The sequence below is a fragment of the Entelurus aequoreus genome, linkage group LG26 (genome assembly GCF_033978785.1).
Source record: "Entelurus aequoreus isolate RoL-2023_Sb linkage group LG26, RoL_Eaeq_v1.1, whole genome shotgun sequence".
NCBI classification, from domain to species: domain Eukaryota; kingdom Metazoa; phylum Chordata; class Actinopteri; order Syngnathiformes; family Syngnathidae; genus Entelurus; species Entelurus aequoreus.
In genome coordinates, this window is record NC_084756.1 from 35,846,480 (window position 1) to 35,864,796 (window position 18,317).

An 18,317-nucleotide genomic window follows, 5' to 3' on the forward strand; every position below is an offset into this window, starting at 1 on the left:
TTAATTTTTAATTTTTTTTTAGACATGTATCTCGTGCGCATGAGAAAGTTTTTCGTGCGCACAAGAAACTTTTTATAAAATTATAAAAAATGTTTTTTATAATAAATACATTTTTTTCAAAATAATTTTATAAAAAGAAACTCTCTAAAAAAAAAAAGTTTAAAATAAATTAGAAATATTTTTAAAAATTTTTTCAAAAATAATTTTATAAAAAGTTTCTCGTGCACACGAGAAACTTTTTATAAAATTATTTAAAAAATTAAAACATTTTTATAATATATATATATTTTTTAAAAATAATTTTATAAAAAGAAGCTATCTCGTGAACATGAGAAACGTTCTCGTGTGCACGAGATACATGTCTAAAAAAAAAAATTAAAAATTTTTCTTTATAAAATTATTTAAAAATTTTTTTTTTTAAATATTTATAATTTTTTTTTTTTTTTTTTTTTAGACATGTATCTCGTGCGCATGAGAAAGTTTTTTGTGCGCACAAGAAACTTTTTATAAAATTATAAAAAAAATTTTTTATAATATATAAATTTTTTTCAAAATAATTTTATAAAAAGAAACTAAGTCTAAAAAAAAAGTAAAAAAAAAAATATATATATTTTTAAAAAATTTTTTTTAAATAATTTTATAAAAAGTTTCTCGTGCGCACGAGAAACTTTTCATAAAATTATTTTAAAAATTAAAACATTTTTATAATATATATATATATTTTTTAAATAATTTTATAAAAAGAAGCTATCTCGTGTGCACGAGATACATGTCTAAAAAAAAAATTACAATTTTTTTTTATTTTTTTAAAATAATTTTATAAAAAGTTTCTCGTGCGCACGAGATACATGTCTAAAAAATTGTTTTTTTTTAAATACAAAATTATAAAAAAATTAATTCCCCCTATGTCCCTTTAGGGGCTCCGTACAAAATAAAGGGGATTACAAAAAATAATAATTATTGGCTTCATTTTAACAATCAATACATGTTTCTTACTGCAATCAAAGAAGAATGGACGTTAGCTAGCTATGTTTTGAAGCATCTCTTCGGCGTTTATAGCGTCACATTTATCGTTTGTTTTTAAGCCAAAATGCGTCCATTCTGCATCTTATGTCTTCACAAGGTCTCTGCTTGTAAGTACTCTGCACGTTCGCGTTGCCGAACATGCGCCTCTCTGCCCCGGAACGTCATGACGACAGCGCGCCGTGATGTTGATTAAAAAAAAAAATAGCACCAGTATTTTTCAGAGGCAGTAGCAGTGTAGTACGGTTTTTAATTCATTAGTACCGCGTTACTTTATTAGTACCCGTATACCTTAAAACCCTAGAACATTGTTTGATTTTTTTGCTTAATCGGGGGGTCAGCAACCCGAGGCTCGAGAGCCCAATGTGGCTCTTTAGCGCCGCTCTAGTGGAGCTTTTTCAAAAATACATCAAAATGGAAAAAGATGAGGAGAAAATATATTTTCTAATATTGTTTCTGTGGGAGGACAAACACGACACAAACCTTCCTAATCGTTACAAATCCCACTCTTTATATTAAACATGCTTCACTGACGGGAGGATTTGGCGAGCACCGTTTTGTCCTACAAGATTCGGCGGTCCTTGAACTCACCGCAGTTTCTTTACTTTCTCCGACGCTGCCACAGAAAGACGTGTTTTATGCCACTCCTTTTTTGTCTCATTTTGTCCACCAAAGGTTTTATGCTGTGCGTGAATGCACAAAGGTGAGCTTTGTTGATGTTATTGACTTGTTGGAGTGCTAATCGATGCTAACATGCTATTTAGGCTAGCTGTATGTACATATTGCATCATCATGCCTCGTTTGTAGCTATATTAGAGCTCATTTAATTTCCTTTACTTATGTCCTCTGTGTATTTAGTTTATATTTGCATGTCTCATGACACATTATCTGGATGTAATATTGGCTGCATTTCTCATAGTTGAGTTCCACGTTGTTCCAGACCACAGCAAACGTTACTCGGCTTGCAAAGATTGTAAAAAAAAATCCATTAGAAGAAGATGTTTCCTTTAACTTGGACACACATCTATACCTTTGGCCATTCTAAGACAGTCATTTCCAGGAGTTATCTCACCCTCTGAGAAGTTTTACTAATGTTTTACAATGTTGTAAAAATGTGTAGAATAAATATTACATTTCAACATTTCTGTCAATGAAGAGTTGTGTCAGCCTGTGACACATAGTCATTTTGATAGTAGGCTAATATAGGTAATATAGACACTTACATCATGTGTTGCCTTCATTATAACACTTATATAAGACTTTTAAAGTCATTTTGATAGTAGGCTAATATAGACACTTACATCATGTGTTGCCTTCATTGTAACACTTATATAAGACTTTTAAAGTCATTTTGATAGTAGGCTAATAAAGACACTTACATCATGTGTTGCCTTCATTATAACACTTATATAAGACTTTTAAAGTCATTTTGATAGTAGGCTAATATAAACACTTACATCATGTGTTGCCTTCATTGTAACACTTATATAAAACTTTTAAAGTCGTTTTGATAGTAGGCTAATATAGACACTTACATCATGTGTTGCCTTCATTATAACACTTATATAAGGCTTTTTTAAAAGTCATTTTGATAGTAGGCTGTTATAAACACTTACATTATGTGTTGCCTTCATTATAACACTTATATAAGGCTTTTAAAGTCATTTTGATAGTAGGCTAATATAGACACTTACATCATGTGTTGCCTTCATTAGAACACTTATATAAGACTTTTAAAGTCGTTTTGATAGTAGGCTAATATAGACACTTACATCATGGGTTGTCTTCATTATAACACTTATATAAGACTTTTAAAGTCATTTTGATAGTAGGCTAATAAAGACACTTACATCATGTGTTGCCTTCATTATAACACTTATATAAGACTTTTTTAAAAGTCATTTTGATAGTAGGCTAATATAGACACTTACATCATGTGTTGCCTTCATTATAACACTTATATAAGGCTTTTAAAGTCATTTTGATAGTAGACTAATATAACTAATAAAGACACTTACATCATGTGTTGCCTTCATTATAACACTTATATAAGACTTTTAAAGTCATTTTGATAGTAGGCTAATATAACTAATATAGACACTTACATCATGTGTTGCCTTCATTATAACACTTATATAAGACTTTTAAAGTCATTTTGATAGTAGGCTACTATAGCTAATATAGACACTTACATCATGTGTTACCTTCATTATAACACTTATATAATACTTAATTTTTGCGGCTCCAGTTATTTTTTGTATTTTTAGTCCAATATGGCTCTTTCAACATTTTGGGTTGCCGACCCCTGGCTTAATTAATTCCGTGATTTAGCCGTTAGCGACGAAAAATCCACAGATAAGCCGCACCTTTGTATAAGCCGCAGGGTTCAAAGCTTAGGAAAATAGTATAGTTTGGAAAAGACGGTAAGTAGTATCCTGCCTCTCCCATTCAAATGTTTAGGGAGTATCTTTATCTGCTAGGCTTTCCACACAGCAGCCTTCGGACTGTTCCGGGTCTTGCGGGAAGTAGACGTCGGCCTTGCTGTCGTCGTCGCGCTCGATGTGCTTGAGGTGGAGGAGCAGGTGCAGGGCGTAGGCCAGCACCAGCAGCAGGATGAGCGAGGTGACCAGGCCCATCAAGATGGCCGGCGTCAGGAAGGTGGTGCAGTCGCTCGCCGCAGAGAACCTCCCCGAGGTCACGTTGAACGCCTGAATCTGAGGACCGACATTCTAATCTGTCCAGCGTTTTGCACCCGGGGTGGGGACGGCAAAGAGGAAGTCACCTGGAAGTCCGTGAAGGTGACGGTCCAGCGGCGGGCGCGCTCGCCGCCGGGCCGCAGCAGGCCGCTGTGGCGCTCCAGGCTGCTGACGTGCACGCAGTGGTAGGAGGAAGAGGACGGAGCGTAAACCTCGCTGGCGTTGAACGCGGCCTCTTCGGAGACGTTGTAGAGCAGGGAGAGGCTGTCTAAGGAGTACCACCACCGGCCTGACGCCTCGTAGAAGGTGTTGGACAGCTGCAGCCTGGGTGAGGAAGACATGTTGAGACTGAAGACTACTGGATTTTACGGACTATACAAACATGCAGACACGCCCAGCCCTCGTTACTCCTCCCTCTGTGTGCTCCTTACTCGTCTCTTCCCTGCCGTTGTTAATGTCAAGTGGATTTTATTAGGGTTCGCATGTACAGGTACAAAGGAACCTATTGAAATTGTAAGGTTGATTATTATTCTGCAGCTTTGCGCACTACTTTGCCCCCCTTAACATGTTTCAAAACTCACCAAATTTTATACACACAGAAAAACTGGGACAACACACTTTAGTAAAAAAAACAAACCCCAAAAATCAAAATTGCCCTCTAGCGCCCCCTAGGAAAAAAACAAAAACAAACTGCCTGTAACTCCCACTAGGAAGGTCGTAGAGACATGAACCGGAAGGTCCATGGTGGTGAAAAAGGTCCATGGAGGTGAAAAAGGTCGGCGGTGGTGAAAAAGGTCCATGGTGGTGAAAAAGGTCGGCGGTGGTGAAAAAGGTCCATGGTGGTGAAAAAGGTCGGCGGTGGTGAAAAAGGTCCATGGTGGTGAAAAAGGTCCATGGTGGTGAAAAAGGTCCATGGTGGTGAAAAAGGTCGGCGGTGGTGAAAAAGGTCCATGGTGGTGAAAAAGGTCCATGGTGGTGAAAAAGGTCGGCGGTGGTGAAAAAGGTCCATGGTGGTGAAAAAGGTCCATGGTGGTGAAAAAGGTCCATGGTGGTGAAAAAGGTCGGCGGTGGTGAAAAAGGTCCATGGTGGTGAAAAAGGTCCATGGTGGTGAAAAAGGTCGGCGGTGGTGAAAAAGGTCCATGGTGGTGAAAAAGGTCGGCGGTGGTGAAAAAGGTCCATGGTGGTGAAAAAGGTCCATGGTGGTGAAAAAGGTCGGCGGTGGTGAAAAAGGTCCATGGTGGTGAAAAAGGTCCATGGTGGTGAAAAAGGTCCATGGTGGTGAAAAAGGTCGGCGGTGGTGAAAAAGGTCCATGGTGGTGAAAAAGGTCCATGGTGGTGAAAAAGGTCGGCGGTGGTGAAAAAGGTCCATGGTGGTGAAAAAGGTCGGCGGTGGTGAAAAAGGTCCATGGTGGTGAAAAAGGTCCATGGTGGTGAAAAAGGTCGGCGGTGGTGAAAAAGGTCGGCGGTGGTGAAAAAGGTCGGCGGTGGTGAAAAAGGTCCATGGTGGTGAAAAAGGTCTCACTTAGACCTACAATTCATAATTTCACATCCTCGGGCAAAAACCAACAGGAAGTTGGCAATTTCCCCTTCAACACAAAAAATGACTAAAAACACAAATTTTTGCCTCTTTGAGCTGTAATTTGACCCCCTTAAAATACTTCAAAACTCACCAAATTTTATACACACATAGAAAAACTGGGACAGCACACTTTAGTAAAAAAAAAACAAAACAAACCCCCAAAATCAAAATTGCGCTCTAGCGCCCCCTAGGAAAAAAACAAAAACAAACTGCCTGTAACTCCCACTAGGAAGGTCGTAGAGACATGAAACAAAAACCTGTATGTAGGTCTCACTTAGACCTACAATTCATAATTTCACATCCTCGGGCAAAAACCAACAGGAAGTTGGCAATTTCCCCTTCAACACAAAAAATGACTAAAAACACAAGTTTTTGCCTCTTTGAGCTGTAATTTGACCCCCTTAAAATACTTCAAAACTCACCAAAATTTTTACACACATCGGGACTGGTGGAACTGGGACTGGCTCTAGCGCAATTTTTGAATAAAACAGACAAAACTGCTTCTCAGAGGAAAACACAGACAAAACTGCTTGTAACTTCCGGTAGGAACGTTTTAGAGACATGAAACAAAAACCTATACGTAGGTCTCACTTAGACCTACATTTCATAGATTGACATCCTTCAGCAAAAATCAACAGGAAGTTTGATATCCCCACTTCAAAACAATTTTTTTTTAAAAAAGCGGTCACCAAACATCAAACATTATCTCCTCGGAGCGCGTTTGTTGTTTTGTCTTCAAACTACTACAGGAGAGAGATTGAACCCTTCTGATTAAAAGTTGGCGAAAGCGTTGTAATAAGTGCTACGGTTTTGATTTTACGAGCCTTCAAAGAAAAGAACCACTGTGCCGCAGCACCTAGGAAAAAAACACAGACACAACTTCCTCTAACTCCCAGTACGAATATCGTAGAGACACGAAACCAAAACCTCTATGTAGGTCTCACTCAGGACTACCACTGGGCAAAAGTATTGGGACACCTAGGACTAGCACCTGCCAAAATGCGGACCCGACCAACGCTGCTTGCAGCTTTAAAGGCCTACTGAAAGCCACTACTAGCGACCACGCAGTCTGATAGTTTATATATCAATGATGAAATCTTAACATTATAACACATGCCAATACGGCCGGGTTAACTTATAAAGTCACATTTTAAATTTGCCGCTAAACTTCCGGTTCGAAACGCCTCTGAGGATGACGTATGCGCGTGACGTAGACCGGCGAACACGGGTATGCCTTCCACATTGAAGCCAATACGAAAAAGCTCTGTTTTCATTTCATAATTCCACAGTATTCTGGACATCTGTGTTCGTGAATCTGTTTCAATCATGTTCATTGCATTATGGAGAAGGAAGCTGAGCAAGCAAAGAAGAAAGTTGTCGGTGCGAAATGGACGTATTTTTCGAACGTAGTCAGCCACAACAGTACACAGCCGGCGCTTCTTTGTTTACATTCCCGGAAGATGCAGTCAAGATGGAAGAACTCGGATAACAGAGACTCTAACCAGGAGGACTTTTGACTTCGATACACAGACGCCTGTAGAGAACTGGGACAACACAGACTCTTACCAGGATTACTTTGATTTGGATGACAAAGACGCAGACGTGCTACTGTGAGTATGCAGCTTTGGCTTTTAAACATTTGATCGCTTGACCGTATGTGCGCAACTTTTTTTTGCGTATGTACGTAACTTTGTTTAAATATATAAGCTTTATGAACCTTGGGTTAGGTGAACGGTCTTTTGGGCTGAGTGATTGTGTGTGTTGATCAGGTGTTTGAATTGTATTGGCGTGTTCTATGGAGCTAGGAGCTAGCAGAGGAGCTAGGAGCTAGCATAACAAACACGTAGGTGTTTTTATGCAGGATTAATTTGTGGCATATTAAATATAAGCCTGGTTGTGTTGTGGCTAATAGAGTATATATATGTCTTGTGTTTATTTACTGTTGTAGTCATTCCCAGCTGAATATCAGGTCACCCCCGGCTCTCACAGCATCTTCCCTATCTGAATAGCTTCAACTCCCCACTAGTCCTTCACTTGCACTTTACTCATCCACAAATCTTTCATCCTCGCTCAAATTAATGGGGAAATTGTCGCTTTCTCGGTCCGAATCTCTCTCACTTCATGCGGCCATCATTGTAAACAATAGGGAACTTTGCGTATATGTTCAACTGACAACGTCACGCTACTTCCGGTAGGTGCAAGCCTTTTTTTTATCAGATACCAAAAGTTGCAATCTTTATCGTCGTTGTTCTATACTAAATCCTTTCAGCAAAAATATGGCAATATCGCGAAATGATCAAGTATGACACATAGAATAGATCTGCTATCCCCGTTTAAATAAAAAAAATTCATTTCAGTAGGCCTTTAACTGTCAGTTTACTGTACTGTGCCAACTGTACTACTATATGAGTACCTATTTTCTATTGTTTCATTGAAAATAAAACAGCAAAGTCCATTTGGCTGTCATCTGTTTTAATTATGAGACACAATTGTGTCAAAGTCATGATTTTTTTTTGTCATGCTTGAAATAAGAAATGATGACTTTAAAAAAAGTAGTTTTATACTTGTGAGTGTTGATGACACAGCTTTGCAACAGTTGATATTCTAGTTTCAAGCATGTTTTACTCAATATAGCTCATCAAATCTCAGCAACAAGCTGTAATATCTTACTGAGATCATTTAGGACCAAAACACTTAAAACAAGTAAAACACTCGAACATAAAAAGATTTATCTTTTCAGACAGAAAATAAGCAAATATCACCCTTATTTGAGATATTTCATCTTACTTAGATTTCACTTTTTGCAGTGTAGATATAATGTGTTTTGATCATTTCTCCTCCCCCTTCCTCTTTCTTTCCCAAAATCTATAAAGTTCTGGAAGAGTTTTTTGTCTCTCTCTCTCTCACCTATTGTTCCTCTCTTTCTTTCTTTCTGTAGCAGCGTTAAAGGCCTACTGAAATGATTTTTTATTTATTTAAACGAGGATAGCAGATCCATTCTATGTGTCATACTTGATCATTTCGCGATATTGCCATATTTTTGCTGAAAGGATTTAGTAGAGAACATCGACGATAAAGTTTTGGTCGCTGATAAAAAAAAGCCTTGCCTGTACCGGAAGTAGCGTGACGTCGCAGGTTGAAAGGCTCCTCACATTTCCCCATTGTTTACACCAGCAGCGAGAGCGATTCGGACCGAGAAAGCGACGATTACCCCATTAATTTGAGCCAGGATGAAAGATTCGTGGATGAGGAACGTGAGAGTGAAGGACTAGAGTGCAGTGCAGGACGTATCTTTTTTCGCTCTGACCGTAACTTAGGTACAAGCTGGCTCATTGGATTCCACACTCTCTCCTTTTTCTATTGTGGATCACAGATTTGTATTTTAAACCACCTCGGATACTATACCCACACCTCCCGCCACCTGAACAGTTTTTTCCCCTCGGCCATCAGGCAAATGAACAATAACTCCTAACAGCAGCTCCTTGAATTCCTTGAATCCCTTCTAAGTCTATCTGATAGCTCAGTCACAGCTCTTTTTATTACCAAATATGTGTTGTATGTGTTTTATGTTACACGTTTGCACCAAGAAAAATTCCTAGTTTGTGAACCCGTTCTCAAACAATGGCAATAAAACGATTCTGATTCTGATTCTGATTCTGATATCCTCTTGAAAATGAGAGTCGAGAACACGAAATGGACATTCACAGTGACTTTTATCTCCACGACAATACATCGGCGAAGCACTTTAGCTACGGAGCTAACGTGATAGCATCGGGCTTAACTGCAGATAGAAACAAAATAAATAAACCCCTGACTGGAAGGATAGACAGAAAATTGTAGTGGATTGTCCGAAGCTTAAACAGGCAACAAAAGTAGTTTAGTACAACAAATTTATTTACCCATTATCAGAAGTGCAGGTTGAATTAAGTTGGCCGTGCAGACAGACCACATGTTACTCCGGAGCAAACAAGACACACACAAGCCAAAATCACTCTCGAGTTCCGGTCTTCTGCCATTTTTTATATGTCTCTTGTGCGTCATTGTTCCTTATCGAGTGCGTCAATGTCTTGTTGTTTTCCCTATCTGTTCCATAACAACTCGAATCCTTTAGACAGTCAACACATTCTGTAGACAGGTTGGCACGACTTAATATTCACTTTTGTCCCACAACTGGTCCACTCAATGGCACAAAATACAAGAGAATTGAAAATGAGCGGACATTCTTAAAAGACAAGAAATATAGGTCAAAAGGTCAAAAATTCTACGACAAAATCAACAATACTATTAAACCATGGACATGTAACTACACGGTTAATGCTTTCCAGCTTGGCGAAGCTTAACAATGCTGTTGCTAACGACGCCATTGAAGCTACCTTAGCTACGGGACCTCACAGAGCTATGATAAAAACATTAGCTATCCACCTACGCCAGCCAGCCCTCTTTAGCTCATCAACACCCGTGCTCACCTGCGTTCCAGCGATCGACGGAGCGACGAAGGACTTCACCCGATCATCGATGCGGTCGGCGGCTAGCGTCGGATAGCGCGTCTGCTATCCAACTCAAAGTCCTCCTGGTTGTGTTGCTGCAGCCAGCCGCTAATACACCGATCCCACCTACAGCTTTCTTCTTTGCAGTCTCCATTGTTCATTAAACAAATTGCAAAAGATTCACCAACACAGATGTCCAGAATACTGTGGAATTTTGGGATGAAAACAGAGCTTTTTGTATTGGATTCAATGGTGTCCGAATACTTCCGTTTCAACCATTGACGTCACGCGCATACGTCATCATACATAGACCTTTTCAACCGGAAGTTTCCCGGGAAATTTAAAATGTCACTTTATAAGTTAACCCGGCCGTATTGGCATGTGTTGCAATGTTAAGATTGCATCATTGATATATAAACTATCAGACTGCGTGGTCGCTAGTAGTGGCTTTCAGTAGGCCTTTAAGGGATCTTAGCTTTCTCTGGACCATTCATTATTGATTAGGAAAAAATCCAAAACTGAAGTCACTGCGACTGACGGATCAGTCTTTACCTGATGGAAAGGCCTTTCAAGTCGTCCACATCTCCAAACGTCATGACCAGCCTGGTGAGGACAGACAAACTGATAAGGAGTCGGACCGGATCGGAGGAAATGCTAATGCTCCACGTGGGACGTACGTGGCTTTGTCCTGGCGGCACACAGACTGAGTCGTGTCCACGGCCTTGTGAGGAGAAAACGCTCGCTCGGTCAGGTCCACCTGCTTCTGTCTCTCGTAGCGCAGAGACAACTTCCTGGCCTGGAACAGGATGCACGGCTTCCCCTTAGACAACACCTGCAGGAGCCCAAGTTATTGATTAAATACATCGGTCTGAAAATACACTGTATTGCCAAAAGTAGGAGGAGGAATTATGGTGTGGGGGGCACAGAGTCCTGACCTGAACCGGATAGAACGACTTTGGGATGAATTAGAACGGAGACTGAGAGCCAGGCCTTCTCCACCAACATCAGTGTCAGAATAATTGTATCGAAGTGTCAATAGGTGGTCATTGGGGTGTTGTGTTTTCCCGGGAATGCAAAGGAAAGTTGGCGCGGGCAAGGCGTGAATGTAAGTACATATTTTATTTTAAACACTAACAGACTACAAAAAAGGAAGCAAACAAAAGGCGCGGAGAACAAACTTGACTAATGAAACAAAACTTGCACAAAAGCAGAAACTATGAACAATAAACAAAAACGTACTTGGCACGGAACAGCATGAAAACTACGGCATGGAACTGTGGCTCGGAATGAAAGGTAGCAGAGGTAGAAAGGAGGTCAGAAGTAGCATGGTATGCTAGGATAATGTCACCAGGACGATCCGCTGAAACAGACAGGCTTAAATAGCAGTGACATGATCAGTGACAGGTGTGCGAGTGCAAAGCGTGAGACAGGTGCGCGACATGACAGGTGGAAACGAATGGGTTGCTATGGTGACAAAACAAACAAGAGTGCACAAAGAGTCCAAAAACAAAACCGAACATAACTAAAACCAAACATGATCACGCAGACATGACACTAAGTTATCACAAAACGTTGTGTTTCAATGAGTTCCCTGCGAGCAGACAACAACTGTCTTTGATCTTACCAATCAAAAGGCTTGTAAAACTCCACTGCGTAGGATGGGAAGCGACGTGAAGGTGTCGGTTTCTTTGATGTATTGTAATCCACGGGAAGATTTTGTCTTGACCCGAGATCTACAAAGCAGAGACCTCCCTCCAGGCACCTTTTCTTTCAACTGTTTTGTAACCAAAGGCGACGGCTGTTTACGACCCCCCCTTCCTTTAAAAACAGCTGTTGCCATGTAATCGGGGAAAGTCCAAATAAAATCTTTCGTCAGAGCGTGGTGGGGGACCGTACAAAGAGTACAGCGCAGGCGTTTCTCCTCAATTGAGCTCAATTGAATCCTGTCTGTTTAATTCCTTGCTTCTTTGTCTGTTTAATACAGGGGTGTCCAAACTTTTTCCACTGAGGGCCGCACACTGAAAAATCAAAGCACGCGGGGGCCATTTTGATATTTTTTCATTTTCAAAACCAATACAATATACACTTTTTTTATTTTATTTTTGGGGCTCCCTCAAGTTAGGTCCTAGGGACCCAGAAGGGTTTCAGTCTTAAAAAAAGGTTAAAAATAAGTCATATATTATTTTTTTCATAAAAGCCTTGAATCTCTAATTCTACTTCATTATTATTATTTTTTTTTACATTTTACGAGCTTTTTGTCGAAACCCTGGTTTTTGGGGCTAAAATACAAAATATATAAAATATTTTTCCCCAAAAAGATTTTCAAAGTGGAATATTTGATGTGATTGGATCCCTAAATAGGTCAATAATTCATAGCAAAATTGATTAGAATTTATTATTCTTGTTCTTTTTAGTTTTTTTTTAGCAAAGACAGTTGTTATTATAAATAATTAAATTAAATTAATTAATTAATTTATTAAATTCCACTAAAATTCTTGGGGATCCAAAAGTGCCCCACTCATAAAAAGGCTTTTTTTTTTTTCATTCAACACTTAAATCTCTATATCAGCTTCAGATAATATATAGTGTAATTAGTTTAGTATATTTATTATAACAATCAATAGAATAATTAGTATAATTAGTAATAGTATATAATTACCATGTTTTTTTAAAAATATAATTTTCATATTTTTGTTGTATTTATGTCCTTTTGTCCTTAAATCAGTCAATAATTCATAGCAACATTGATTTTGATTCATTATCATTTTTTGAGAAATTATTTTAAAAAGTGATGTTATTAGAGTCAACATATTGCAACTTTTTCCTCGTTGCATTTCACCTATTTGCTCTTTTATTCCACTTTTTAATGTTTAAAAAAAAAAAAAGTTTTAGTATTTTTACAACGATGTGCTGCGGGCCGCAAATGGCCCCCGGGGCCACACTTTGGACACCCCTGGTTTAATAGATGTCATCAGTGTGTGACCTCACCAATGCGCTTTAGGAAGAATGGTGGAAAATTGCTATAAACACACTCCGCAACCTTGTGGACAGCCTTCCCAGAAGAGTTGAAGCTGTAATAGCTGCAAAATGTGTCATATTGAACCCTATGGGTTAGGAATGGGATGACACTTCAAGTTCATAAGTGAGTCAAGGCAGGTGGCCAAATACTTTTGGCAATATAGTGAATGTCATTTAGAAACATTCCCTAAGTTGAATAGAAGTCTGTAAAGTGCAAACCTCCACCAAGGCTGAAGCGACGGTGTAACCGTGCAATACCTATTCCCTTTGACTCGTTCAATGGAAATATCACCACAGATTTCATGAGCGGTCCATTGATGGCAGCGTTGTGCAATAAACAAAATAGCGCCATCTGTTGGATCAGGCAGGCAAAAACAATCATTGATCATTGATTCATTTGGATCTGCAACCCCCCCCCCAAAAACAAACTTGAAAAGTGTCATATTTTGCCCTTGGCGGAGGTCATTATTAGGGATGGCCGATAAATGCGTTAAAATGTAATATCGGAAATTATCGGTATCGGTTTTTTTATTATCTGTATCGTTGGTTTTTTTGTTTTGTTTTTTGTTTTGTTTTGTTTTTTTAAATTAAATCAACATAAAAAACACAAGATACACTTACAATTAGTGCACCAACCCAAAAAACCTCCCTCCCCCCATTTCTTTCTGTTATCAATATTCTGGTTCCTACATTATATATCAATATATATCAATACAGTCTGCAAGGGATACAGTCCGTAAGCACACATGATTGTGCGTGCTGCTGCTCCACTAATAGTACTAACCTTTAACACTTCATTTTACTCATTTTCATTCATTACTAGTTTCTATGTAACTGTTTTTATATTGTTTTACTTTCTTTTTTATTCAAGAAAATGTTTTTAATTTAGTTATTTATTTTTTATTTTTTAAAAAGTACCTTATCTTCACCATACATGGTTGTCCAAATGAGGCATAATAATGTGTTAATTCCACAACTGTATATATCGGTTGATATCGGTATCGGTTGATATCGGTATCGGTAATTAAAGAGTTGGACAATATCGGAATAACGGATATCGGCAAAAAGCCATTATCGGACATCCCTAGTCATTATTCATTCTGGAGATACCGGAACCTTGAGGGGCGGGAAAGGAACGCCAGCTCCGGACGTCTGAAGTAACTTCCTCCGCGGTGCATCGGCAGACTAAACAGGCGACAAGGAGTCAAAAGTAGCTTTTTTTTAAAAAAGGTCTTATAGTTGAAATGAACATTTACTTCCAGACAAGTGTACGTACTGTAAAATGGAAATGTAATATAAACCTACCCGCAGTTCTTTTGTAGCCACGTCTTCTGCATCTGTGGAAACAACTCATTCAAACTCAATTTGACTGATAATGAACACTTGAGAGTATGTTGTACTCACCACGGTCAGGAGGTACCGCGCCACTGGAAGAAAAAGTTGACTTCATGGTTAATAAATGCCGATCATTTTTCCTCAACATTCCCATAAAGTGACTCAAGACTACTTTTACACTGCAGGCCTGTTCGGATTTTTTTCCCGAAATCAGTTTTTCCCAGCCGACTGTTTAGATTACGAGTGGAATGTGATCTTTAACAGACACGGAGGCCCAAATGTGGCCCCAATGTGGCCCCCACATCACTTGCATGCACCGTTCAATAAAGTGAAGACAAAAGGAAATTGACCGGAGTCCGTAAACGAATAAAGAAGTTACTCCTGCTACTACTTTACACAATAAAAGCCGCCACACCTTAAAAATTAGGAGTTGTTTTTTTTATAATAATAATAATAATAATAATAGATTTCATTTGTAAAAAGCACTTTACATTGAGTAAACAACCTCAAAGTGCTACAGTGTATAAAAAATAAAAAGATAATAAAAAATAAATAAAAATAAAAACTAGAACAGCCAAATAGCTAAAACTAGTATGCATATATCTAAAAAAAATAAATAAAAAAAAAAGGCTTTTTTTAAAAGAAGGGTTTTTAAACCTTTTTTTAAAGCATGCACAGTCTGTGGTGCCCTCAGGTGGTCAGGGAGAGCGTTCCACAGACTTTTTATGTAAAAAAAAAAGTAAAATGTGTGAATGGCTTATATGTATAATTGAATATATTTGGGAGGGTTCTAATCTTTTTATGGCTGGTAAGTAAAAACGTACTTAAAAACTTACGCAACGTACGTAACATGTAAGCAAATATGCCACATTTTACTCGTCCTTACACGATCGCTATTTCTTAGGAATCAAGGTACACTACCGTTCAAAAGTTTGGGATCACCCAAACAATTTTGTGTTCGAGCCTTCATTTCTAAGAACAAGAATAGACTGTTGAGTTTCAGATGAAAGTTCTCTTTTTCTGGCCATTTTGAGCGTTTAATTGACCCCACAAATGTGATGCTCCAGAAACTCAATCTGCTCAAAGGAAGGTCAGTTTTGTAGCTTCTGTAACGAGCTAAACTGTTTTCAGATGTGTGAACATGATTGCACAAGGGTTTTCTAATCATCAATTAGCCTTCTGAGCCAATGAGCAAACACATTGTACCATTAGAACACTGGAGTGATAGTTGCTGGAAATGGGCCTCTATACACCTATGTAGATATTGCACCAAAAACCAGACATTTGCAGCTAGAATAGTCATTTACCACATTAGCAATGTATAGAGTGTATTTCTTTCAAGTTAAGACTAGTTTAAAGTTATCTTCATTGAAAAGTACAGTGCTTTTCCTTCAAAAATAAGGACATTTCAATGTGTCCCCAAACTTTTGAACGGTAGTGTATATATATATATATATATATATATATATATATATATATATATATATATATATATATATATATATATATATATATATATATATATATATATATATATATATATATGTACTTAACAAAAAAAGGTGAAATAACTGAAAACATGTTTTGTATTCTAGTTTCTTCAAAATAGCCACCCTTTGCTCTGATTACTGCTTTGCACACTCTTGGCATTCTCTCCATGAGCTTCGCAGATGTCATAGTTTTGATCCCTTCAGTGACAATCTACTTTGTAGATTGTCACTGAAGGGATCAAAACTATAGTCATGAAATATATATATATATATATATATATATATATATATATATAGGTGCAGGAAAACCTGCGAAACAGGCTTGTAGGGATGATATAGCCTCTTGTGTTTTTCCTGACCTAACGTATATATATATATATATATATATATATATATATATATATATATATATATATATACACGTATATACATATATATATTTTTATTACATATAGCCTATTATTTGCACATTATTGAATAGTGATGCGCCAAAAATTCGGCAGACGAAAAAAGACTTTGATCAGTGACACAGCGCCGCCGAAACCGGATGTTGTGAGGACATATTCACTTCCTTTGGCAGTTTTCCTGCGCACACGAACAGCGTTAGCTCAAACAAAGACGACATAAAAGTTGCATTCAGCTCGCGTTGCTGCTCAGAGTGCACTCACATTTGAAAAGATCAGATTCCAAACTAATTCGGACCACCTCCTGATCTGGCCCAAATCTCACGCCAAAATATCAGATTTAAAGGCCTACTGAAAGCCACTACTAGCGACCACGCAGTCTGATAGTTTATATATCAATGATGAAATCTTAACATTGCAACACATGCCAATACGGCCGGGTTAACTTATAAAGTGACATTTTAAATCTCCCGGGAAATATCCGGCTGAAACGTCGCGGTATGATGACGTATGCGCGTGACGAAGTCAGAGTAACGGAAGTTATGGTACCCCGTAGAATCCTATACAAAAAGCTCTGTTTTCATTTCATAATTCCACAGTATTCTGGACATCTTTTGCAATTTGTTTAATGAACAATGAAGGCTGCAAAGAAGACAGTTGTAGGTGGGATCGGTGTATTAGCGGCGGACTACAGCAACACAACCAGGAGGACTTTGTTGGAGAGCAGACGCGCTAGCCGCCGACCTCAACTTGACTTCCTACGTCTCCGGGCCACCAAACGCATCGGGTGAAGTCCTTCGTCCTTCCGCACTTTGGAGGGTTTAAACTGGCAAAAAAATGATCCGATTTGTGTCACTTGAGGGCGAAAAATATCCAATTTGCCGTGCAGTGTAAACGGAGCCTGTAAGCATGTACTAAAGCCAAAAGCAGTGAAGTTGTCACGTTGTGTAAATAGTCAATAAAAAGAGAATACAATGATTTGCTAATCCTTTTCAACTTATATTCACTGCAAAAAGTGAAATCTAAGTAAGATGAAATATCTCAAATAAGGGTGATATTTGCTTATTTTCTGTCTGATAAGATCATTCTTCTCACTAAGCAGATTTGATGTTAGAGTGTTTTACTCGTTTTAAGTGTTTTGCTCCTAAATGATGTCAGTAAGATATTACAGCTTGTTGCTGAGATTTGATGAGCTATATTGAGTAAAACATGCTTGAAACTAGAATATCAACTGTTGCAAAGCTGTGTCATCAACACTCACAAGTAGAAAACTACTTTTTTAAAGTCATCATTTCTTACTTCCAGCATGAAATAAAAAAAATCATGACTTTGACACAATTGTGTCTCATAATTAAAACAGATGACAGCCAAATGGACTTTGCTGTTTTATTTTCAATGAAACAATAGAAAATAGGTACTCATATAGTAGTACAGTTGGCACAGTACAGTAAACTGACAGTTAATATTTAAATATTTTACATTTCTAACAATTTTGAACAGAAATAGTTCATGCACATTCAGATGAATTCTTCAAAATGACAATAAAAACATTTTTGGCCGGGGGCCGGGCTGTATATATGCGCACTAATTGACTGAAAGAGCATGCACTTGGCGCAATGATGTCATGTTATCCATGGAAAAATGCATTTTTAGACAATATGATTTGCCTGAGCGGCTAGGAGACCCCGAGAGTAACAAGCGCTTGCCTTGTTGCCTTTCCATTAAGAACAATAAATTAGTTTTTAGTATAAGTTTGCTGGTTTCAAGAAATGTAATGCCGAGCGCATATCATTATGTCAAGATAATGGCACTAGCATTTACTTCATTTAAGAATATTTTTCAACATATTGAGCAAAAAGTTCTCTTTTTTTTCTACCAAGAAAAGTGCACTTGTTATTAGTGAGAATATACTTATTTTAAGCTATTTTGGGGTTCATTGAAGTTAGCTAATTTGACTTGTTTTGGAAAGTCTTGACAAGCCAAATTTTCTTGTTCTATTGGCAGATAATTTTGCTTAGTTCAAATAAAATACCCCTCATTTTTGTATTTTTTTCTCTTGTTTTTGACCACTGACTTTTTGCAGTGTATTCAATTGAATAGACTGCAAAGACGTGATATTTAACATTCAAACCGGCAAACCTTGTTACTTTTTTGCAATAAGTTGCTGCCATTAAATTCTAAATTAATGATTATTTGCAGAAAAAAATTAAGTTTCTCAGTGTGAACATGAAATATCTTGTCTTTGCCGTCTATTCAATTGAATATAAGTTGAACAGGATTTGCA

At 38.0% G+C, this 18,317-nt stretch overlaps 1 protein-coding gene across 2 annotated transcripts in view; it reads right to left on the minus strand.

The window, feature by feature from the left end:
- The window catches only part of atp6ap1la (ATPase H+ transporting accessory protein 1 like a), a 98,231-nt gene that overhangs the window by 74,373 nt on the left and 5,541 nt on the right, over positions 1 to 18,317 (minus strand). Inside the window, exons 1-5 of one of the 2 annotated variants that reach the window (XM_062037943.1) lie at positions 14,209 to 14,215; positions 14,110 to 14,141; positions 13,921 to 13,989; positions 10,464 to 10,618; positions 10,339 to 10,389 (exon numbers count right to left, since the gene is read on the minus strand). The exons of the other annotated variant lie outside the window; for it this stretch is intronic. Of the exons in view, the coding sequence (XP_061893927.1) occupies positions 10,339 to 10,382 (44 nt within the window). The 5' untranslated portion in view covers positions 10,383 to 10,389; positions 10,464 to 10,618; positions 13,921 to 13,989; positions 14,110 to 14,141; positions 14,209 to 14,215. Of the gene's footprint in view, positions 1 to 10,338; positions 10,390 to 10,463; positions 10,619 to 13,920; positions 13,990 to 14,109; positions 14,142 to 14,208; positions 14,216 to 18,317 lie in introns of those variants that run through there. 2 annotated transcript variants of the gene reach the window in all.